Consider the following 25,512-nt stretch of genomic DNA (forward strand, 5'->3'; position numbering starts at 1 on the left):
GTTAAATAAAAACAACAACATACTGAAGCGAATCTGACAACAATCTAAGTAGCAATTATACGTTTTATTTTCTTATCACTGTACTTAATTTTCTACGAAAACAATATTTGTTTTCTGGTTGAATCAAACTGACGTAGTTTACATCGAAGCGGTCACATGGCTTCTTGCGGTCCCGCCCCCTCGCGTCATGGCGACGCAGTATCTGATGAAGATATTGTAGGTGTCCCCAATGTCCATAAATTCGGCTGGTATTGACCAGAATAAAAAGTGTACAGTGTATCACTGTGTCAAAGGGGTTTCTTGATATAGTCTCATCTCCTTCGCCACTGTCGAATTCCCCATATTAAACAAAGTTGACGTATTACAGTAAATATCAACGGTCCAACGATATTCGGTGTAAGTACTTCAATTTCTATCAAGAATGTTCTACACCATCGTACTGAAACCAGTTATTTTACTTACTTTGAGATGCCAGATCTGTTTTGGGTCAAGAAACTCGGGCTGAATCACGTACTGTAGAACAAAGTCCTTACCAGTTGCTGTTACGAAGTGTAATACCCGGTATTCAAAGGCGTAGAAAACTGTCGTACTATAACTCGTCACATATAAAATTAATCTTTTTTTTACGTTATCAACACCATAATGACACTACATGAGAGACGTTATAGAATATTTGCATTTCCATTTACTAACATGTAATGCAGGCATAATGGGAGAAATATATACATACATATATATATATATATATATATATATATATATATATATATATATATATATATAATAACATTAAAGTAGGGTCAAATGAAATCCAGGTTGTCGTTTATTTTTATACTAGGCTGTACACACAAGACGTCATACACTGACGGCGTTCGCACGAATATTTAAAACACTGTATGATCTATACCCTGTTATGCATATACACAGGTATCAGTATCAACATCCATTGTACCAACACTGACTACCCTTGGAACTGCAGTATGGGAAGAAGATTTGGTTAAGAATGGAGGAATCACAAAAAGAGGACAACTACCTTACGTGAATGAAAAACTCCCTCCTCTCATCCCGCGAAAAATATTTCTACCAAGACCTGACGACCCTCAAAATAGAAGAAAAAAAAATCTCTTGAAAGACACTTGGAATGTGCAAAAGGAAGTGGAGGAAATAAAATTCCCCTCGTTCATGATATACAAAAATATCCTTGGTCATTTAGTGCATACAAAATAATACGTAACTCAGTATTTTAATGTACCTGTCTCCGAAGCCCTACAACAATTGACACGAACTTCACGCGATCTCAGCATTCGTCACCAACGCGCATGCGCTATGATGCGCACACTTGCTCGCGTCTATACTTTATTGAAGTATCAGCATTTCGAAAGCAGTTATATAAAGGAAACAATCGTAAGGTACTAGTTATCGTGCGGCCTTTCAAATTTTCTAACACAACATTCACACATATATAATATATACTTCATCTTTGTTACAAAAAAGTTTATGATGAAGGCATTTGAAGTTTTCAAGACTGGGATGCAAGAAGGGTGGCGACTCGGAATGGGTGAATGATACAAGATTAGTGTACTTCCATTAAAGGAGCTGCTTCGTGATGAAAATAATGAAAATCATGATAATATAATAAAAATAATTGATACTACTACTAATAATAATAGTAATAGTGATGATAATACATTGACAAAACTGTAAGTCCCTTAAATGTAACATTTACAGTCAGTGAAAATAAAATCACATTATAAAAAATACCATTTGAATTGATCAGTTTGCAGATAATTTGCACTAATCTCGAAATCTAATATAAACTTCATAATTCACACATTTGTCCTTTCATCACAATAGAATTAATTTGATACAGAGGGATAAATTACTTTGTCAAATCTTGCGCCACATTCACATTTTCATGACAATCTGAAAATGTAAAAGCATGATCAAAATGTTCAGGTCACGTCCTGTATACAACATAAAGGACTTCTATTTTCTGGAATATTTCGAAAATCCTAGATCTACTTTACCCATGTATAACACAGGGATCATCTTCACTAAAATACACTCCTTTGCTGTATATCACAAATATGTAAATACACTGTATATGGCATACGGTATGCAATAAGTACTTTCAGAATTTTTGTTGGCGTCCTGTGGACTCCGATAGAGCAAAATAACTGAAGGATGGAAGATGGAATGCTGAGTTGCCTGTGGCTGACTTAGGTGGAATTTGTTTTCATTATTTCAAATAAACGAAACGGCCCGAGTTACGCCTCGTTGTAACAGTCGTTGAGGAAATCTTCCATACTGTGGTAGTGATGCCTCTTCACTCCCGCCAAACCATGGTTCTCGTCTGGATAACTCTGTGTCAATAGAAATGGAAATATAAACACCAGTGCATAGATATAAAATACATACATACGTACATATACCAAGGCTTTTTCCCCCTTCCAAGGGAGGTAGCCAAAAAGGGAAAGGCATAAAAACACTCCCACCCATTTCATCCCTAAATACACTCCACACCCCTCCCACCCTCCCTCTCATCTGAGCACCTCCTGGATGACGGGTCATCCCTGCAGCCTGCCCACCGCCCTGGGTCAGAAGCAGTGTCGCAAGATATAAGATAGATAATAAATTTTGCCTCGAATTTCACTAACTGGAAATCCCACAACCTCACTGTGGCTGGCAACAGTCCATGGGTCCTACCACACATCTCTCTAGGAAGAAACTTTGGAATATTATCTATGCTTAGTGTGAGACTTTCAATGTCAGCAGATGAAAGTGGTAGGAGAAGATGGGAGCAGTTGCTGGTTGTCAGCTCTTTATGTGTGACAATGTATAAAAAAAATACAGTTGAAGTTGACTGTAAGAAATTGATCTTGGGCCCAGTCCAGATATTAGGTGTCTGCCCCTTAGGGCTACACCTGAAACAGGTGAAGGAAGTCAATGGATTTTGAAAATTGGGCAGCTCCACTGTTCAGAATGCTGGACTATCAGAAGCAGATACCTGTCACTTGCCCTTTGCTATAGGATTTCATTGTGGAGCTACACTCAAAATCCATATTCAAGTAAAACAAACAATTCTCTTCATCTGACTAAGTTTCTCATGTCATGATAAATGTTTTATCTCTTACTTGATATAATCAAGCAACTTATCTACTTACCTTCATACTTATTTTTCTTTTTTACCATAATTCAACACTACTTTTACTGTCACTTCCTTACCTGTGATCTAAATAGGATGTCATTGACTTCAAGAGACCTTGAGAGCATCATGGACTGCTGGTAGTGGACATTGTCGTCCGCTGTACCATGGATGAGGAAGAATTCCTTGTTGCGGAAGTTCTTCACATTTTGAGTGACATCAGAGTCATTATAAGCCTTGAGATTGTCCTCTACTGTTGGTAGGCCCATGTATCTCTCCGTATACACAGTATCTAGGGAAATAAAAGAATAAACTATTTAGGTATATGGACAGTTAAACAAAACATATTTTGAGTAGGGAAGGTAGATACTGTCTCTTTTCACCCTCATAACCTTGGTCTTCTTGATAACAATTCTCATCTTTCTCCCTCTCTCATATCACCCGTGTAGATGTTATCCATTACTTTCTTACAATTATCATTCATTCTTCTCACACCAACACTGCAGAACTTTCACTGTCTCACAACACTACTGTCTCCAAACAGTGCATGATTTCATTTCTACTAAACTTTTCTCTTCCACAGTTCCTATCTACTGTATATACTATCAATATACCAAGGATATCTTCATCTTTATAAGGGAGGTAGCCAAGTCAAAAGCACACATCCACTCCCACCCATTCCAAACATTTGATTGATTGACTTGTTTTTTTTATATTCATATCTTTTATGAATCCATTTATGTACACATAACCACAATGGTATTCTGCAAGACTATATTTTTACATGATTTAAGACCAATATTACGTGCATTTCATAACAACTATTGAGGATACTCTGTATCTAACTTCTTAGTAATGATCTGTATATTTGCCCACTTTAATTAAACTTGAAGTTATAACTGTGTCATCACTACATTAGATGTTATGAGCAGGAAAGTGGGTTTGTATTCCTCTATTTGCATTTGTCTCTTTTTCATCAGAAAGTTGAATTACATATTCTTTTATGACATAACTAAGCTGAATTTAGCATAGTAATCAAGGAATCTATCATAATGGACATGAAAAATTATAGACTAATAATTTAACTTACCCTGTTCATTACGATTGGTTTTTGATACACTGACTGTATACTCATGATCTCTCCCCAACTAACATATGACATGCCCTGAGAATTTTGGATCCCTGGCATTATGAACCACCACTTTCTTGAAATCAAAATTAATATTGACACTAAAATTGTCATAATACCCATATGACGAATATTTAAGAACCATGCTGTCACAACTTTGTAGGCTTACCGTAATAGATCCAGGATGTGACAGGTGCAACAGAGATGCCACATTTGAAGACATTGTTGAAGTCGCGGCTGAGTGCAGCAGCTGTAACATAGCCCCCATAACTCCAGCCCCAGATGGCTGTCCGCGTCTTGTCAATGGATGGGAAAGACCTTTGAAGCTTCGCTGTGACGTCAAGTTGGTCAGTAACTTCATTTGTGCCAAGTCCATTGTTGAGCGTGTGGAGAATCTTGTCCCCAGCATAGCCCGATCCACGGCCATCAATTGAAGTATAGATGATACCACGGGAAGAGGACAGGTAATCCCCCCAATCAATCTTGAATCGATCACTCACCAACTGGGAACCAGGCCCACCATACCTGAAGCAGAGAGGGCAAGGGTTATGCAACTGTATGAACTTTCATTCCTGTGGGAATGGGGAGGTGACTTCTGTACTACTTTTTACCAAGTTAATCCAAGTTTGGGTCTGATCATCTCTTCAATGAAAAAAAAAACTAAAAGCAAACTAGAATTTAACCCATTTCTGGAACATCAAAGTCCTTTACTAAATGATGCTACCCAATTTTATTCAGCTGAGGTAGCATCATCTTGAATGCCTCACACACATTGATGCTCTTTACAGGTTTGATATTCAATTAATGGGGCATCACCATATTGAAGGCACTTAAACCATCTCATTGAACTCTTTCTAAACAATGATACCATTTACTGATTTTACTTTGATTAACAAGAGAGGATTTTATTCCTCAGATAATGTGACTAGATAAAGTAAACCATGCCCAACTTGTTTATTCAGAATAATCTTCCCTTAAACCCAAGAGACTTCAAAAACTTACACATAGACAAGCATAGGGTAGGTCTTCGAACTGGCTGGGTTATAGTCAGGTGGGAGTTTCATAGATACTTGGGCCTTGAAGCCACCCTCAATTTCGATCTCAAGACGCTTGACAAGAGGAAGAGCTCTGCCAATGAGATTCTCTCGCACATCATTGTTGTTCTCAAGAAGGGCCACACGAGTATGGTCTGAGGCACGGTGGAGGGTGACTTGGGGTATGCCTGGACCGCCACAGGTCAGGGCATAGAATTGTTGTTTTTTGCTGACATCCCCACTGTTGTAGTTGCAGTCCTCCTGAAGAAGCAAGAGGAGGTTAGAGGGTGAGCTACAGTTAGTGTAGGTGAATGAGACTTGATAAATTATGTAATACTTATGATAGTTTGAATGGTTACCCAGGTGTGGTTAACAAAAACCAGTATACCTTCTCCTATAAGGTAATGATAATAATAACTATTACCTCAAAAAACATCTTTATTTCCTTCCTTTCTGCCTCCTTTTTGAGGTACATACATGTATGGTATATGTATGTACCTCAAAAAAGTGGCAGAAAGGAAGAAAATAAAGATGTTTGTGATAAAATGTTTAAGAAGTATAGTGAGAGTTATGAGGATGGAAAAAATAAGAAATGAGGTGAAGCAGAGAGCAAGGATGGAAAGAGATACATCAGCTATGGTTGATCAAAGAACACTGGGATGGTTTGGGCACATGGGAGGAATGAGTGAAGAAAGACTTACAAAAAGTATATGGAAGGCAGAAGTGGACAGAGTAAATTTAAGGGAAAAACCAAGAATGACCAAGGTTGATGGACAAGGTGTAAGACCAATGTCTGTTCAGTAGGGAAGTGGGAAGGCAAGAAAGAGGTGTGAGTGAAGAATGGCTGAGAAAGAATAAGAAATTTACATGGTCCGAAGGAATCTATTTTTATAGTCTGGTGTGTAATTTCTTGCATGGGTGAGGAGGGAAGTTGCCATATAATGAAGTGAGAGTAAACCAGCTTTGGCTGTTGGGCCCTGATGTTGCCCCTACCATCTTAGCCCCTCTTGGATGAAGGGTCATCCCTGTTTCCTGGCACATTTGCTTGTATCAGAGGCAATGCAGCCAGATACATCTCCACAATAGAGCCCAACAGCTGAAATAGGTTTACTTTCTCTCATCCATTTTGGTCATGTCACTTCCTGACCCAATTACATCCACTCTCCATTCACACTGATTGTTTGCTCTTTTTTCTTCCTTCCTCAACAGACATTCTTTTAGGATATTATAAAAGTACCAACTTTTGAATTTATTCTTACTCTCAACAGATGATTTTATTCACCTGAGGGAAACCCTCTCACATGTAAAGGGTCATCCAAATATGCTACCAAATTGGAAACCTCAAACTCACCGCATAGTCATTCTTGAACTCGCATGTGATGCAGTAGGCCTGCTTGGGATGTTGATGGTTCAGGTCTCCCACATAATAGAGGTGGCGTTGTGCAGGTTTGCCTGATGGAGCTCCACTGAAGTAGCTGGTGAGTAAAAAAACATGACATGTCAAAAGGGTAAGGAGATCCATCATCATGTAGTCTAAGCTTTCTCCTTTGCTGTGTGTGATTTGAAAGCCAGGGGAAATGGCTGTCAGAAATGTCACCTGAGAACGAATTTTTGTCAAGAAATTTGTGCCAAGACTTTTATTCATCATTCTATCTATATACCAAAGGCTTCCTTCCCCCTTATAAGGGAGGTAGCCATCAAGTCATGTACCCACCCCCACCTATTCCACTCCCATCCGCCACCCTTTGTTTACACACCTGGGGTCTGGTAAATTGTAAAACTGCAGTTGTTCACTTACAGTTGTATTCCCATTCATACATGCTACTGTATTGAGTTAAACCTGTCATATCCATTCTTTTATTCTGAAATCTGTCTGTTCCTACTATCAGATTAGTCTTCTGGGGAGAATGTCATCAACCATCCTGAATATAAATCTTCCTACAACTTGACTAACTCAGGGGATGGAGGGCAGTAACTAGTGGAGTCCCACAAGTGTTGGTACTCTCTCCAGAGATGATGCTCCTCATGTACATAAGATATATGGTGAAAGGTGTAAGCTACAACTGTTCACTGATATATGATTGGTTTCTTACCAAATCATGAAATGGAACTAAATTACGTAAATAAATAAATAAATGTCATTCATGATCCATCAACTCTGTAAATACCTACTCACATGATATGATTGACCTCATCCCAAGCAAGAATATCAGTGACTTCATATGTGCCTGTGGTGAGTGGGACAATGGTCTTGGCCTCAATGTCCCTGAGGTTCACGTGTTTGAAGTAACCATGTTCTCCTTGGGATGTGGGCAGAACCATGAGGTACTTGGAGCCCTGTTTGTCAAACATGGGTGCCTTGTACAGGTCATTCCAGGCTTGGTCAGGTGAGGTATGGACCAGATCCTCTGTGCATATGGCTGATGGCGTGCAGATAGAAATGATGTTGATGTTCTGCAGAGGAAAGGTGTGTATCAAGATTAAGAAATTTACTTTTTTGTATTTGAAAATATATACATAAATATATCAATAATAAAAACAACTAGTGATTTAAGTTTCAATGACTGGAAATCAATAGCCATATAGTAGCTGGCAACTGCTCACATATCTTATCCAACACATTCCAACTGCATGCACACTATGGCAGGAGGGAACACAAAATTGGCCCTAGAGTTTTCCCTAAAACTTCTTAACAAGGAAAGGGCTGTCTACAGTACATTGTGAGAGACACAAACACCTACCTGTCGTCTGTTCATCCAGGTGACAGAAATGCGGTCTGTATCTGACCATCCTACAGTAGTGAAGTAATGGTCTTTGGAGGCCAAACTAGCAGGTGGTGGCAACCGAGACACAGTTTCCCCATCCTCAGACACCAGACGCCCCAAGTCCACTACCCAGATATCCACAACAGGGTTGGGGCGGCCAGGCTGATAAAGTGAAAAGGAGGAATATAAATAAAAGAGGATACAATGGGTGTCATGCAGAATGTCTAAAAAAGGGAGGTACAGTGATATTGGACTGGCGGGTGAGGTTGTTTGATGTTCGCCTAAAAGAGAGTATAGTGCTAGAGGACTGGAGGAGTGGATGTACAGTTCTGCTTTACAAGAGAAATGAGGACAAGTGTGAGTGTAGTAGTTTCAGAGGGATCAGCTTGTTGAGTGTAGTTGAGAAGGCTGATAGAGTTGATTGAGAGGATTAGGAGAGGAACAGAGGGAGTAATTAGTGAGTAACAGTGCAGGTTTAGGACAGGTAGGGGTTGTGTGGATCAGATTTTTGTGGTAAGACAGATATGTGAGAAAGCTTTAGGAAAAGGTAAGGATGTTTTTTGGTCCTTTAGGGATTTGGAAAAGGCTTATGACAGGGTAGAAAGGAAGGCACTGTGGGATGCATTGTAGATATATGGGATAGGAGGTAAGCTATTAAGAGCAGTCAAGAATTTTTATGAGAGTAGTAGAGACCGTGTTAGAATTAGAAATGGGGACAGTGAGTAGTTTGAGGTAAAAGTGGGACTTTGCCAGAAATGTGTCATGTCATCATGGCTGTTCAATTTATTTATGGATGGGGTGGTGCAGGAGGTAAATGCAATGGTAATGGGCCAGGGATTGGAGAAAGTTAAAGAAAATGGAGAAAAATGGGAGATAAGCCAGTTGTTGTTTGCTGATGGCACTGCACTTGTAGCAGGATCAGAGGAGGGACTAGGGAAGTTAGTGACAGAGTTTGGGAAGGTGTGTGAAAGAAGGAAGTTGAAGATAAATGTGGGTAAAAGTAAGGTGATGAGATGTACAAGGGGAGAGGATGGCAGCAAATTGGAAGTGAGTATTAAGGGAGAAAGACTGGAGGAAGTGGATAGCTTTAAATACTTGGGGGTGAATGTGGTGGGAAAGGGAGGAGTGGAGGTGAAGGTAGAATGTAGACTGAGGAAGCAAGTAAAGGCTTTGGGGGATTAAAAAGTGTAATGAGAAACAGACATTTGAAAATGGATGCTAAGAGGAGATTGCATGGAGTGGTGATTATACCGACAGCACTGTATGGGCCAGAAACATGGAACATAAAAGAGGAAGAGTTTTCATGTGTTTGGGATAAAATGCCTGAGAAGTATGGTAGGGGTTACTAAGCTGGATAGTGTGAGAAATGAGGAGGTGAGGAGAGCGGGGATGGAAAGGGTGTTGGGAGATGAGGTTGATGAAAGAGTATTGGGATTGTTTGGACACATGGAAAGAGTAAGAGAAGAAACATTAATAAAAGAGGTGTGGAGGGCAGAGGTGGATGGAGTGAACATGAAGGGGCGACCAAGGATGAGATGGATGGATGGAGTAAAATGGGCATTGGGAAAGGGTGATGTCTGTTGAGGAAGGAGGTGAGAAGACAGAAAATAGGGGTGAATGGAGAATGGTTGTGTATGGATGATGCTATGATGCATGGAAGGGATTGGGTGAGGGATGGGAGGTGAGGGAGTATGTGTAAATGATATTTTGATGCAGCCTGAAGGGATTTCTCCCCGTCTTTTTTTTTTTTTTTTTTTTTGCATGAGAGGAGAGATAGGGGGATCACCGATTAAATGAAGCAGTGGGTAAGATGCAGGGGTGACCTGTCATCCAGAAGGAGCCAAGAAAAGAGGGAGGGATGGTGAATGGGAGTGGAATATGTGGTGATGAAATGGGTGGGAGTGGATTTATTTCTTTGACTTTGCCTACCTCCCTTGTAAGGGGGAAAAAACCTTTAGCATATGTATGTACAATTTCTAAATAAAGTTATGTAGTCTTGTAGTGAACTTGAGGCTTGACCTATTCAAAACACAGGAGTATCTCAATGTCTTGAGTCTCCAATGGATAGAATCAGTTTTCTTTGTTGAAATTTATATTTATATTTCTGACTTTTCTACCCATTGTTGGAAAATACACCATGATTTTACAAGGGAATGGAAAGGGTAGTTGCTATAAAAGTATTTAGAAAAAAAAAATTGAAATACATATTTTGTTCAAGATCAAGTGCTGAAATACAAATATTAGAAATACATACATACATATACAAAGGCTTTTTCCCCCTTACAAGGGAGGTAGCCAAAAAGAAAAAGGCATAAAATCATTCCCACCCATTCCATCCCTAAATACACTCCACTCTCCCTCTTATCTTAGCACCTCCTGGATGACAGGTCATCCCTGCACCTTGTCCACTGCCCTGGGTCAGAAATACATACATATACCAAGGCTTTTTCCCCCTTCCAAGGGAGGTAGCCAAAAAGGGAATGGCATAAAAACACTCCCACCCATTTCATCCCTAAATACACTCCACACCCCTCCCACCCTTCCTCTCATCTGAGCACCTCCTGGATGGCGGGTCATCCCTGCACCCTGCCCACCGCCCTGGGTCAGAAGCAGTGTCGCAAGACACAGTACATCCACAGCGAGGCCGCTTCATTTAATCGGCGACCCCCCCTCTCCGTCCCCCTTTGCATATAAGGCGAGGACGGGGAGAAATCCCTTCGGGCTGCGTCAAAATCTACTCACACACACTACCCCACCCCCCACTTCCCCGCCCATTCCTCCTCATGCAGTCACAACATCATCCATATACAACCATTCTCCACTCACCTCTGTCTTCCGTCCTCTCCCTTCCTTCCTCAACAGACATTCCCCTCTTCCCCAAAGCCCCCTTCACCCCATCCATCCACCTCATCCTAGGACGTCCCCTCATGTTCACTTCCTCCACATCTGCCTTCCATACCTCTTTTACTAGTCTTTCTTCACTCATTCTTTCCATGTGTCCAAACCATCCTAATATTCTTTCATCAACCCTATCTCCCAAATCCTTTTTCACCCCTGTTCTCCTCCTCACCTCCTCATTTCTCACTCTATCTAGCCTAGTAACCCCCACCATACTTCTCAGACACCTCATCTCAAACACATTCAAACTCCTTCTCTCTTCTTCTCTTATGTTCCACGTTTCTGCCCCATACAGTGCTGTTGGCACAATCACTCCTTCATACAGTCTCCTCTTCGCATCCATTCCCAAATGACTATTCCTCATTACACTCTTTAAACCACCAAGGCATTTACTCGCTTCTCTCAATCTACATTCTACCTCCACCTTCACTCCACCTTTTCCTGCTACACTTGCACCCAAGTATCTAAAACTATCCACTTCCTCCTGTCGCTCTCCCTTAATGTTCACTTCCAGTCTACTGCCACTTTCACCCCTTGTACATCTCATCACCTTACTTTTACCCACATTTATCTTTAGCTTTCTTCTATCACATACTCTCCCAAACTCTGCCACCAGCTTCCTCAATCCCTCCTCTGACCCTGCCACAAGCGCAGTGTCGTCCGCAAACAACAGCTGGCTCACCTCCCACTTTTCTCCATTTTCTTTAACCATCTCCAATCCCTGACTCACTACCCTAGCATTCACCTCTCGCACCACCCCATCCATGTATAAGTTGAACAGCCAGGGCGACATAACGCATCCTTGACGAAGTCCCACCTTTACTTCAAACCACTCACTCTCTCCATTTCTAATCCTAACACATGCTCTACTACTCTCATAAAAACTCTTGACAGCTCCCAAAAGCTTTCCTATCCCATAAATATATATATTCTTAGTCTAATAGAAAATATATTTTGTTCCTCAATCATAGCCACACAAGGTATTTTATATTTCTCTGAATGATGTTTACCAAGCATTGAACAATAACATTAAGCTAACTTTTATGAATGACCTCACCACTTCATTGATTTTAGTGTGATTCTTCACTTTACCTAATCTTGCATTCCTTCTGAAAAGAGAAGAGCTAACCTAATTAATTTTCTTTCTGAATGGGGTTCCTGCCAATTTGGCAGCATCAAGAAACAAGAAAACTAACCAAATGTTGACCTTCAATCCAATGACATAGTGTGATTTTTTCTTGCTAATTCCAATTAAGTTTGGTCAGCTGAAGTACAGAATTGGAATGACATTGGGTCTTAATAAATAGAGACCTTTTATCCCACAATAACACCCCATTTCTTCCATTAATATGCAGATGTTCTTTGCTCAGATTCATTCTTAGGAAATTACACAAACTCCTCACCTTGGGATACTTCACACTCTGTGGGAGTGGGTACTGGAATGTAAGATCTCCAGGGCGCCCGTACAATGGGAAGTTCATGGAATCGACATTTGTGTCATTGAATGTGGCGAAGGCAAGATAGCGGCCACTGGGGCTGAACCAGAGAGCAGAGTTACTGCTTAAGATCTCCTCTGAAGAGAAAGGAAAATAGAAACCATTAAAAAGATCAGAAGAACACAAAAATGGTCTGAGAAGTACATGGTGTCTTTGAAGCACCTTCTCCCTTTTTATACCAAAAATTATCTATGTGTGGTGACTGACTTTTATGCTGATTCTAGCTGTTACCAAATATTTCATTCTACTTAGGAAAATCTCTCCTCCCACAACCAGAGAGCTGTGTTACCAGAATAAAAAATCCTACCTTCGTACACCCAGTCAGGGACTCCGTTGAAAATGGTGCCAATCTGCCCAGTGTTGGTGAGTCTGTACATGGTGGTCAGCCGTGGTGATGTGGCATAGTAAATATCACTATGGAACACGAACACTATGGCATCGCTATTTGGTGCCCACTCAGCGTAGAGCAAGGGAGGCTGCGTTAATCGAGAGCTCACTTGCTGTGGTGATAGAGGAGTCGAGGAACTGGAGGTTCCAGAAGAGAGGGAATAGATTATTAATGTTTCAAAAAACATATTGAAAAAATATTTCCAACAGTAAGACATCTGTTTCTGATATTATCATACTAATCTAAGAAATGAGATTGTCTTCCTCTCAATTTCAGTTTCTTTCTCTTTCTCCTCTTCCACTGCATTGCTCTCCTTTCTTTCTCCTTTCTTTCCTATTCTTTTTTCACTATTCCATTTTTTTCATCCTTTTACTCTACATATCTTTGCCCAATTGCCTACATATTCCCCCTATGTGGCTATCTCCCTTACAAGGGGGGAAAAGTCTCTTAGGATACAGACAGATCCCCCTATATCTATATATTTGTCTATATTTTGCTCTCTCCTTCTCTCTCCTATCCTCTGAGGCCCTACCTCTCTCTTGGTCTTGCAGTAAACTGAGTAGAATAAACTAATTCTAGTGCCAGGTATCAAAGAACAAGTCACAAGGTGAAATTCATGAGGAGTTATACAGATGGTGGAGAAACTGAAGGGAGGTAGATGATATAGTAGAATTCAAAATTGCATCAACATTCCACTGTGTATGAAAACTACTCTTCAACCTGTGCCTTTCTGGGGTATATGAGTGTTACAAAAATCCATATAGTGTTGACTATAAAATGTATGGAACCTATATCCCCCAGATAAGGTTTCCTACTTTGTAATTCCCCTCTTGTTTTGTATTCTACATTTACCTCACCTATCCCTCCCTTTTCAGTATCCTTCTGTCTGCTTCTGTCTTTGTTATACAGCTTAGTCTATGCAAGTAAGAAACATTTGAATATAAATGTCTCGTTATATTAAGAGTAAAAAGAGAAAAGGTCTATTGATAAGTATCTCTGTTTAAGTTCTGTGGAAACTGAAACCTCATTGGATCTTGTGCTTCCAGCTAGCCTGAAACAACCTGGTGGTCTGGTTTTCCATTTGATGTTTGCCAGTAACATCTACTAACTATATTCCTAATACCTCTTACTTTGTACCTTGATTACTTTTATTACTCATTAAGCTCTGTCAACCTTAACTTGAGGAAGTAATCCTTACCCAGTTTCCAGGCTCAGAATTGTGTGGCGTGCCAGGTACGAAAACCGGAACAGCTGTCAAGCAAAAATATATAAGACATTCATTAAAAGTAACTGTTTGGCATAGTGAGGCACAATACAGGTTGTGTTGTATCAAAATGTTAGATTAAATTATCCATATAATAAGCTGGTCTACAGTCTGAACAGGATCTAAAGTTCCCATACATCCAGCTGGAAAAAAATGATTATTTACCACATTACAACATATAGTTTTCTGTACCGGGGAACTAAAATTTGGAAATGTCCAATATTTAGAACAAAATCCCTTTTATAAACATTCCAAAATACTGGACTTCTACTGGTATCCAGGATTTTCTAAAATTTGTCACTGTTTATGCCCTTGCTTACATATTTATTTGTATCAACAATATATCACTGTTTACAGTAATGTACCCATAGATAAGACACTGAAGATAGATTCAGCCTTATTACAGTTTATTTCAACATTTAGTTTCAGACACATCAATGCAGCAGCACATTAATCTATTCAACATAGTGACATACTACATTGATTATTTGGGCTGATTCCCAATGATTTTATTTAGCTGTGAAAAGGAATTAGAATCAAATAGTTTCAATCAAAATCCAAATTTGCCCCAAATACACCTTTGAGTAATAAATAGTACTTTCAGAAAGGTAGTAAATGTAAATCGGAGGATTAATGTGGACCACAACTCTGGGGTACATAAATTGCCTTGCAAAGACTGTGATGATGTCTATTGGGGCCAAACTGGTAGGGATTTCTCCACAAGAATAAAGGAACACAAACACTCCATTAAATATGGATAAGTCGACTCTGCCGTGTTCCTTCATGCCAGCCAAGAAGACCACAGAATGGATTGGGATAATGCCGCTATTATATTCAAATCCCATTGTAGCTTTCATACCCGTCTGGGGTATTGGCTGCTTGTTATTGTGGCAAAGTAGCATGCAGTTGATACTTTAGGACCTATATGGGGCGCCCCTACGGACCAGAGCCACACATCATTTTGTCTATGATAGAGGAAAACTTTGTTCATAGAGAAATGATGACACTTTTATACTACGACTGTCCCTCCGTTATGCTGTCCTCCAACCCCTTGTTGCTGTCCTGTACCATTTCTCTGAGTATTCCTTTTCTGTGATGGGGGAATTCCCTGTGGTGGGGGAAAAGAATAATGCCACCAAGTATTCCCACTTGGATCGTAAGAGGCGAGAAGAAAGGGACGGGGATTGGGACTAGGCATCCTTCTCCTTGTAGCCCCACAGGGGAAATTCCTAAAAAAAGAAAAGAAGGCATAAGAGGGGCTGGAAAGCCTCGGACCAGCACCCTAAGGTTTGGGTCTTTTAATGTGCGTGGATGTGGTACAGATGAGAGTAAAAGGGAAGAGATAGGTAGTATGTTTGTGAGAAGAAAGATGGATGTGTTGGCTTTGAGTGAAACTAAGTTGAAAGGGAAAGGTGAGTGTAAGTTTGGGAGTGTAAGTGGGAGGTTATCAGGAGTGAAGAGAGGGCGAGGGAGGGAAGGGGTGGCCATTCTAGTAAGTGAAGAGATAGGTAAACGGGTAGTGGAGTGGAAGGAGGTTTCCTCAAGGATAATGTGGATGAAGGTGAAACTGGGGAAGGAGATGTGGGTCTTTGTAAATGCATATGGGCCTGGCAGTGAGAAGAGTGTAGAAGAAAGGGAGGCCTTTTGGATAGATCTAAATGAGTGCATAGAGGATTTGGGAAGAAATGTCAATGTGATAGTACTGGGAGACCTTAATGCTAGGGTGGGAAATGGTCCAATCGATGGAGTGGTTGGGAAATGTGGAGTTCCAGGAAAGAATAGTAGTGGAGAGTTAATGGTGGAAATGTGTCTAGAGAGTTGATGATAGCAAATACAGTGTTTCGGAAGAAAGTCAAGCATAAGTACACATGGGAGAGGGTGGTGGAGGGAAGGGTGGTAGATAGAGCGCTAATGGATTATGTAGTGGTAAATAGGATTATGATAGGAAGAGTTAAGGATGTACATGTGCTAAGGGGAGAGGGTGGGGGAATATCAGATAATTTTTTGGTGGAAGGTAAGTTGAAAGTGGAGGATAGATGGAGAAAGAGGAAAGGGACAAAAGGTAGGGAGGTTCTTAGAGTGAACTCTTTGAATGAGAAGGAAAAGGAGGAGGAGTACGGAAAGAAGCTGAAGGAGGAGTGGGAGGGAGTAAAGGGTAGAGTAGAGCTGGGTGTGGAGGAGGAATGGGGATGGTTCAAGGAGGGAGTCATAAAGTGTGCAAGGATGGTGTGTGGAACAAGAAGGACAGGGGGAAATAGAAGAAAGGGTAGTGAATGGTGGGATGAGGAAACAAAAAAGGTTGTAGAAGAGAAGAAGCGAGCTTTCACAGATTGGTTACAAAATAGGACAAGGGAGTCATATGAGAGGTACAAAGAAAAGAGAAGTAAAGCAAAAGGTAAAGGTTGCAAAGAGGAGAGCAGATGTGAAATGGGGTACAAGTATGACAGAAAATTTTGAAAGTAATAAAAAGATGTTTTGGAAAGAAATTAAGAGAGGTAGAGGAGGCGAATCAAGTAGAGAAGAAAAGGTAAAAGGTGCAGATGGAGAGATGATAATGGAAGAGAAGGCAGCAAGGGGAAGATGGGCAGAATATTTTAGGGAGTTGCTTAATGTGAAGGAGGATAGGGAAGGAAAGATTGCTGCAGTGGGAAGTGCGAAGAAAATGAGAGTGATGAATGAGGAGAATGGAGGAGAAATAAGGAAGGATGAGGTGAAGGCAGTTGTTAAGATGATGAAAGCAGGTAAGGCACCTGGTCTGGATGGATGCCATGCGGAATGTCTGAAAAAGGGAGGTACAGTGATGGTGGACTGGTTGGTGAGGTTATTTAATGTTTGCTGGAGAGAGGGTAGAGTGCCGGAGGACTGGAGGAGTGCCTGTATAGTTCCTCTTTACAAGGGAAAAGGGGACAAATGTGAATGTAGTAGTTTCAGAGGGATTAGCTTGTTGAGTGTAGTTGGGAAGGCTTATGGGAGGATCTTGGTTGAGAGGATTAGGAGAGGGACAGAAGTAGTAATTGGTGAGGAACAGTGTGAATTTAGGACAGGTAGAGGTTGTGTAGATCAGATCTTTGTGGTAAGACAGATATGTGAGAAAGCTATAGGAAAGGGGAAGGATGTTTTTTGGGCTTTTATGGATCTGGAAAAGGCTTATGATAGGGTAGACAGAAAGGCACTGTGGGAGGTTATGAAGATATACAGGATAGGAGGAAAGCTTCTAGGAGCTGTCAAGAGTTTTTATGAGAATAGTAGAGCTTGTGTTAGGATTGGAAATGGAGAGAGTGAGTGGTTTGAAGTAAAGGTGGGACTTCGTCAAGGATGCGTTATGTCACCCTGGCTGTTCAACTTATACATGGATGGGGTGGTGCGAGAGGTAAATGCAAGGGTAGTGGGCAAGGGATTGGAGATGGTTAAAGAAAATGGAGAAAAGTGGGAGGTGAGCCAGTTGTTGTTTGCGGACGACACTGCGCTTGTGGCAGGATCGGAGGAGGGATTGAGGAAGTTGGTGGCAGAGTTTGGGAGAGTATGTGATAGAAGAAAGCTAAAGATAAATGTGGGTAAAAGTAAGGTGATGAGATGTACAAGGGGTGAAAATGGCAGTAGACTGGAAGTGAGCATTATGGGAGAGCGACTGGAAGTGGATAGTTTTAGATACTTGGGTGCAAATGTGGCAGGGAAAGGTGGAGTGAAAGTGGAGGTAGAATGTAGATTGAGAGAAGCGAGTAAATGCCTTGGTGGATTAAAGAGTGTAATGAGGAATAGACATTTGGGAATGGATACTAAGAGGAGACTGTATGAAGGAGTGATTGTGCCAACAGCACTGTATGGGGGCAGAAACATGGCACATAAGAGAAGAAGAGAGAAGGAGTTTGAATGTGTTTGAGATGAGGTGTCTGAGAAGTATGATGGGGATTACTAGGCTAGATAGAGTGAGAAATGAGGAGGTGAGGAGGAGAACGGGGGTGGAAAGGGAGCTGGGAGATAGGGTTGATGAAAGAATATTAGGATGGTTTGGACACATGGAAAGAATGAGTGAAGAAAGACTAGTAAAAGAGGTGTGGAAGGCAGATGTGGAGGGAGTGAACATGAGGGGGCATCCTAGGATGAGGTGGATGGATGGGGTGAAGGGGGCATTGGGGAAGAGGGGAATGTCTGTTGAGGAAGGACGGGAGAGGACAGAAGACAGGGGTGAATGGAGAATTGTTGTATATGGATGATGTTGGGATAGCATGAGGTGGAATTGTCGTGTGGATTGGGGGTGAGGTAGTACAGGGTCTAACAGATAAATCCGTACAAACTTTGAAGAGGTTTTAAGCACTTAAAAAGTAACATATGGATTGTTTCCAGATACTTCCATTTGTCTAATAATTTAGCCAGTTGTATACTAGCACCGGTGCAATAAACATTAAGCAATGGAACAAGCCAAACGTTCAGCCATATGCGAACTTCGTCGCGCGGGTCACACTCCTAGCGCCATAATAAGGATGCTAAAATACTCCAGACAAACTGTTTACGATGTTTGTAAACGTTTTGAAGAGACCGGCGAAAGACCAACGAGCTGCTCACAAGCCCAGAAGGGGCAGAATTCTAACACCTCGCTTCTTAGCTGGTCTCAAGAGAAGTGCCAATGCAAATCCAGCCTTACCATTATCGACATTGGCAAAGAAGAGAGGTGTCAGCACAATGACAATTCACAGAGCATTAAAGAAATTGGGATTAACCTCATTCTCACAAGGAAAAAGACATCTTTTGACACGAAAAATGAAAGAAATCCGCTTGACCAGGTGCCAAAAGCTGTTGAACTGGATGAAGTCGAATGGCTCAGTCATCAAGTTTTTTTCCGACGAGAAGATTTTCACGGTTGATGCGACTTTCAATAAGCGGAATGATCGCTGGATAGCCTCCTCATCCTCAGAGGTTCAACACAAGACAACGACGAAGAAACCAGCAAGTGTCATGGTGCTCTGTGTGGTGTCAACTGAGGGGGACGTCTTCACTCACTTCTTCAACAACAAGGAGAAAGTCAATGCCGTTGTCTATTGCAAAGTTCTAGAAGAGAAAATAATACCCTGGATAAAAGATAAGGCTAGTGGTAACCAGTTTGTCTTCCAACAAGACTCGGCTCCAGCCCACACAGCGAAGAGGACCACCAACCTTCTCGAAGGGTCAAATGTGCAGTTCTGGAACAAAGAGTTGTGGCCCTCAAATTCGCCAGACCTAAACCCTTTAGATTATTATTTTTGGGCGCGAATTGAGGCCAAGGCATGTGACAAGCCACACAGAAGTATAACAACCCTGAAGACAGACATCAAGAAGGCTGTGGGTTCATTATCAAAGTCTGAGATCATCAACGCTGTATCTGTGGTAATTATTGTACACTGGCAACACTGGCATAACTGTTTTCATGTTTGGTATCACTGTGTACTGTTAGTTACAGTCGCACCACAGGCGAGTGTAGTTCCCCTCTTGCAGTTCCTCTGTTGATGTGTAAGTTTATGTGTGTTTATTTTGTCCTGTTATGTACTGTGTTCATGCTGTGTTGCATGTTTGTCATAAATTGTTTATGTTGTGTTAATGTGTTGTATGGCTAACGCTAGATATTTTGTCTGTTTATGTTATAGATCTGAGAGCCGTTATTTTGTTGAATAAAGCTTGGAGTTTGCTACCAAGTGTTTCAGTCTCATAACAATTTATTCAACAAAATACTCGTCATGGCTAAGCTGCTTAAGCCATGTCGACTGGACACGGATCCCAGCTCTCCTACGGCGGCCAAGGAGTGGAAACACTGGCACCGAACCTTTCAAAACTTCATGGAGGAGAGTGGAGAGACCGCACCCAACAAGCTGAAGGCTCTAGTGAACTGTGTATCCCCGAGTGTGTACGAACTCATCGAAGACTGTGCTACGTATGAAGGTGCCGTTGCAAAACTAGAGAGTGTTTACGTCAAGTTACCGAATGAGATTTTTGCAAGGCATGTTTTGGCAACCCGACGACAGCAGTCAGGTGAATCCCTTGATGAATTTCTGAGAGAGTTACATAAACTAAGCAAGGGTTGTAACTTTAAGGCAGTCACAGCTGAACAATACCGGGAGGAGATGGTACGTGATGCGTTTATTAACGGTATTGCCTCAGCATTTATTCGTCAGCGCCTGCTAGAAAACAAGTCCTTGGATCTGGAGGCGGGGTACAGTCAGGCCCGTACATTGGATCTTGCCCAGCGTAATGCTGATTCCTACACGTCTTCCTTGCCTGTTCCTCATGCAGCTGCTTTAGTTCCAGGACGGCAAGGACAGCCTTGTGATGGCCAACAACCGCAGTCAACGAAAGAAGAGGCGGAAAGAAGATCACCTGTGGACTCGACTGTCGCTGCTGCACATTCGTCAAAGAAGAAATGCTATTTTTGTGGTAATGCATTACATATTACAGGTAGGAGTAGTTGTCCTGCCCGTGCTGTTACATGCAACAACTGTGGTAAGACAGGTCATTTTGCCAAAGTCTGTAGATCCAAGGGTAAGACTTCTGACAGCACTACTGCTACACTGTATAACCCCACTCTGCTCACACTTGCTGCCACTTTTCCAAAGAACCTTTCACATGCAGCTACAGACATCACTGTCAATGGTCATTCACTGAAAGCATTAATTGACTCATGCAGTTCGGACAGTTTCATAAGTGAAAAAGTGGCACAGAAACTAAAGCTGACAGTAGTTCTTGCAAGCAAGGAGATTTCAATGGCATCAGCATCTTTGAATACTAGCTCCCCTGGGTATGTTATGGTAGACTTGGGTCATGTCAATCAGAATTATCCATGTGTTCAGCTAGGGGTTTTAAAGGATTTATGTTGTGATGTGATCTTGGGTCATGATTTTCAAAAGCAGCACGAGAGTGTAACATTTCAGTATGGGGGAAATAAACCAAGTTTAAGGGTAACTAGTAACTGTGCCTTGGCAACAGCTGATATTGAGGAGCCTTCACTGTTTCCGAACTTACCCCAACAGTGTAAACCAATTGCAGTTAAATCCAGACGCTATAGTGAAGATGATCAGTTGTTTATAAGTGACCAGTTATCACGCTTGCTATCTGAAAGTATCATTGAGCCAAGCATATCCCCATGGAGAGCACAGGTCGTAGTTGTAAAAGATCCACTTGACAGGCACAAAAAGAGACTTTGTATTGATTATTCTCAAACCATCAACCAGTACACAGAACTAGATGCATATCCCCTTCCAAGGATAGAGGACATGGTGCACAGTCTTGCAAAGTACAAGGTGTTTTCCACATTTGACTTGAAGAGCGCATACCACCAAATTAGCATTAAAGAGAGTGAGAGGAAGTACACTGCTTTTGAGGGTGCAGGGAAATTATATCAGTTTTGCAGAGTCCCATTTGGTGTCACTAATGGAGTAGCAGTATTTCAGAGAGCTATGGATAAGTTAGTTGGAGATGAGGGTCTTAAAGATACTTTCCCATATCTAGATAATATTACTGTAGCTGGATCAACTCAGGATGAACATGATAGCAATGTTAAGAAATTTTTGGAGGTTATTCAGAAACGGAAGCTTACCCTCAATGAATCTAAATCAGTTATGTCTGTGCCTACAATCAATGTTCTTGGGCATTGTGTTGGTAATAATGTCATAAGGCCTGACCCTGACAGATTACGTCCTCTCCAGGAATTACCACCTCCCACAAATATAGGGTCTTTGCGAAGAGTTCAAGGGTTGTTTGCATATTATGCTAAATGGATTCCTGGCTTCTCCGATAAAATCCAACCCTTGATAAACACAAAAACTTTTCCATTGAGTGAATCAGCACTAGCTGCCTTTAACACCTTGAAAAGGCAGCTTACGGATGCTTCTCTAAGGTCTGTGGATGAGAGCCTTCCTTTTGTTGTGGATTGTGATGCTTCAGAGGTCGCTATCTCAGCAGTATTGAACCAGGGTGGCAGGCCAGTAGCTTTCATGTCAAGAACGCTTCAGGGAAGTGAGTTGCATTATCCTGCTGTAGAAAAGGAGGCTACAGCTATTATTGAAGCGGTTCGCAAGTGGAGTCATTTCTTAGCCAGAAGACATTTTACTCTGATTACTGATCAGCGCTCTGTAATGTTCATGTTGGATAACAGAAAAAGAACCAAGATAAAGAATAACAAGATACAAGAGTGGAGGCTTGAGCTGGCATCATTCAGTTATACGATACAATATCGTCCCGGGAAACAGAATGTTGCGCCAGATACCTTGTCTCGTGCATACTGCTGTTCTGTTTTCCCAATGTCGAATCTTACAGGCATTCATGAGAATCTTTGCCACCCTGGGGTAACTCGGCTTTTGCATTTTGTGCGATCTAAAAACCTCCCCTTCTCAACAGATGATGTGAAAAAGGTGTGTGCTTCTTGTAAAGTCTGTGCACAGCAAAAACCACAATTCCATCGTTCAGCACAAGGGGTCCTCATTAAAGCCACACAGCCGATGGAACGCCTCAGTATTGATTTCAAAGGACCTTTACCTTCCACCACAAACAATAAGTACATACTTACAGTTGTTGATGAATACTCGCGTTTTCCTTTTGCATTTCCTTGTTCAAATATGAATTCAAAAACAGTAATCAAATGTCTTGAGTCTATCTTCAGTCTTTGTGGAATGCCGAGTTTCATTCATTCAGATCAAGGTCCTTCTTTCATTTCTCAAGAACTGAAGATGTACCTTTCTCAGAAGGGAGTTGCAACAAGTAAAACAACACCTTATCACCCAATAGGTAATGGTCAGGTTGAGAGGTACAACGGGATTATTTGGAAGGCTGTTTGTTTAACACTTGAATCTCATGGTTTGAAGAACCAACACTGGGAGATGGTGCTTCCCGAGGTTTTGCATTCAATAAGATCACTCTTATGCACTGCAACCAATGAGACTCCACATGAGCGTTTCTTCAGGTTCCAACGACGTTCTAGTTTCGGAAATGGATTACCAACATGGCTTTTGACCCCTGGGCAAGTGTTATTGCGGCGGCATGTTAGGTCAACTGTGTCTATCCGTGACTTAGCTCCAAGTCCTGAGAGTCCGACGACTCTTACTTACCCGGATGAGGCACCAGGAAATATAGAGTCTCTGGGTTCACACACAACACAAGATGTACAGCCTCATACTAATCATGACTCTCATTCATTCACTGAGCCCACTGAGTTAAGGAGGTCGACTCGCGTGTTAAAGCCCCCCGATCGTTACGGATGGGACTAATCTGATATTTCTGACATGGTATCCATTTTGTTAATGCTGAATTTTTCTAGGAGGGGAGAATGTGGTAATTATTGTACACTGGCAGTAATTATTGTACACTGGCAACACTGGCATAACTGTTTTCATGTTTGGTATCACTGTGTACTGTTAGTTACAGTCGCACCACAGGCGAGTGTAGTTCCCCTCTTGCAGTTCCTCTGTTGATGTGTAAGTTTATGTGTGTTTATTTTGTCCTGTTATGTACTGTGTTCATGCTGTGTTGCATGTTTGTCATAAATTGTTTATGTTGTGTTAATGTGTTGTATGGCTAACGCTAGATATTTTGTCTGTTTATGTTATAGATCTGAGAGCCGTTATTTTGTTGAATAAAGCTTGGAGTTTGCTACCAAGTGTTTCAGTCTCATAACAGTATCCAAGTTTCGTAAACGCGTTGAAAGCGTCATAACAGCTGAAGGTGGTTACATTGAATGAAATCATTGTTCTTATTGCCTTTCTAAATATACTGAAAATTTCGTAACTCTCTGTTTATTATAACCCGAGATATTAATCTTAAAACATGTGATAAGAAGTTGTACGGATTTATCTGTCAGACCCTGTATGTGTGAGCAAAATTTGATTTCTCCCCGTCCTCTCATTTTATGCAATGGGGGACGGAGAGGGGGGGTCGCCGATTTAATGAAGCAGCCTTGCTGTGGATGTGCTGTGTCTTGCGACACTGCTTCTGACCCAGGGCAGTGGACAAGGTGCAGGGATGACCCGTCATTCAGGAGGTGCTAAGATGGGAGGGAGGGTGGAGGGGTGTGGAGTGTATTCAGGGATGGAATGGGTGGGAATGATTTTATGCCTTTTTCTTTTTGGCTACCCCCCTTGTAAGGGGGAAAAAGCCTTGGTATATGTATGTATGTATGTTCCTTAATTAAACATTTTCCTAACTTCAATGCCTCAAAAGGTCAGTGGCCCCCAGATTTCATTACGAGGATAGCAGTCAATAAATTAATGTCAAGAGTGGTCGGACAAAATACCACAAACTGTCCATCCTTGACCTAACCACATCAAGGGCATGTAATCCAAGTCCCCCCCCCACACACACACTTTTTCCCGTCCCCTTTTCTGTACTCCTCACCACCTCATTTATACCTGTACTGTCTCTTCTTGTAACCATTCTGCTGAAGAGGACTACATTTAGTAGTTGAAATATACGGATTTGTACTTCTGATATTATTTCTCCAATATTGGGTTTAAAGTGTACATTTACAAATGTATTATAACATTACAGTTTCCCAAGGTCTAATGTGTTGAAGGGTTTAACCCCTTGAGTGCTGGATGTGTGTTTTGTGACACCTGCGTGTCACGGCTGAGTGCACCCGCCAGGAACCGAGCGTGCTCCCCATGACACACATGTGTCACAGTTATAAGCTGTGTGTATTGAGGGCTCTCAAGGCCTCGGTTTCTGGGTTATTTCTACCCACGTGGTGGCAAGTGTCTGTGTTTACAAACATAAGGCTCCAGCCATTTGTGGGACGGTTTGAAACATTTGTTAACATAAGGTTGACGGGTCAGTAACGAAGGGGTTAATCTGAAGTGGCTATCATAAACTATCTTGGTATGGATACAGCCAGAGGTTTTTATTCAGCTTTAAGAAGCCTCTTGAACACCCTCCCCCACCACCACACAGTAAATCCAGTTACACATTTCACATAATATTCTGGCTGGTATCAATTGATTCTATCACTTGAGGGGTGGCCAATAGAATGAAGAAGACAAAGACGTTACACTCAAAGCCATCAAACACCTCACAATCAAGCATGGTGACAACTCTAAAGCACTAGAGTGTTAAGTGCCACTACAAAGGTGGAAGATGAGCCTGAATTTCCAAAACAGACTGTGAGGTGACTTGACCTAATGGTGACCTATTTAGAATGTGTTTAATGTCAGAATGTTACATCTACAGTTAGTTCTCTGAGGAAGACTATGCGGGTCATAATCCTTGTGAAATAATTTTTGCCCATCTTCATATATTCTTCTGTCACCTAAACTCTTATTTGTAATACAAGCATTCACATATGAAGCAATCAGAAGGAGCATCATGTAGGAGTTCAAGAGGACCTGCAGAGTGACTGAAGTTGAAGGTGGATCTTGGGGGTTAAGCTACCGAAAGCTGAAGTA

At 41.5% G+C, this 25,512-nt stretch overlaps 1 protein-coding gene across 9 annotated transcripts in view; it reads right to left on the reverse strand.

Annotated features, from left to right (window-relative positions):
• Window positions 1–816: 816 nt before the first annotated feature.
• LOC143032822 (venom dipeptidyl peptidase 4-like) overlaps window positions 817–25,512 on the reverse strand; it is a 248,985-nt gene continuing 224,289 nt past the window's right edge. For all 9 annotated transcript variants that reach the window (XM_076197907.1, XM_076197903.1, XM_076197910.1 and 6 more), the window contains 10 exons: window positions 14,054–14,106; window positions 12,775–12,992; window positions 12,375–12,544; window positions 8,050–8,235; window positions 7,485–7,762; window positions 6,660–6,783; window positions 5,277–5,569; window positions 4,444–4,799; window positions 3,226–3,437; window positions 817–2,363 (listed from right to left, as the gene is read on the reverse strand). In XM_076197907.1, coding sequence (XP_076054022.1) covers window positions 2,268–2,363; window positions 3,226–3,437; window positions 4,444–4,799; window positions 5,277–5,569; window positions 6,660–6,783; window positions 7,485–7,762; window positions 8,050–8,235; window positions 12,375–12,544; window positions 12,775–12,992; window positions 14,054–14,106 — 1,986 coding nt within the window. In that variant the 3' untranslated portion in view covers window positions 817–2,267. The remainder of the gene's footprint in view (window positions 2,364–3,225; window positions 3,438–4,443; window positions 4,800–5,276; window positions 5,570–6,659; window positions 6,784–7,484; window positions 7,763–8,049; window positions 8,236–12,374; window positions 12,545–12,774; window positions 12,993–14,053; window positions 14,107–25,512) is intronic.

This window comes from Oratosquilla oratoria, chromosome 14 (assembly GCF_046742065.1).
Source record: "Oratosquilla oratoria isolate Oo_2021 chromosome 14, ASM4674206v1, whole genome shotgun sequence".
In the NCBI taxonomy this organism is placed as follows: Eukaryota; Metazoa; Arthropoda; class Malacostraca; order Stomatopoda; family Squillidae; genus Oratosquilla; species Oratosquilla oratoria.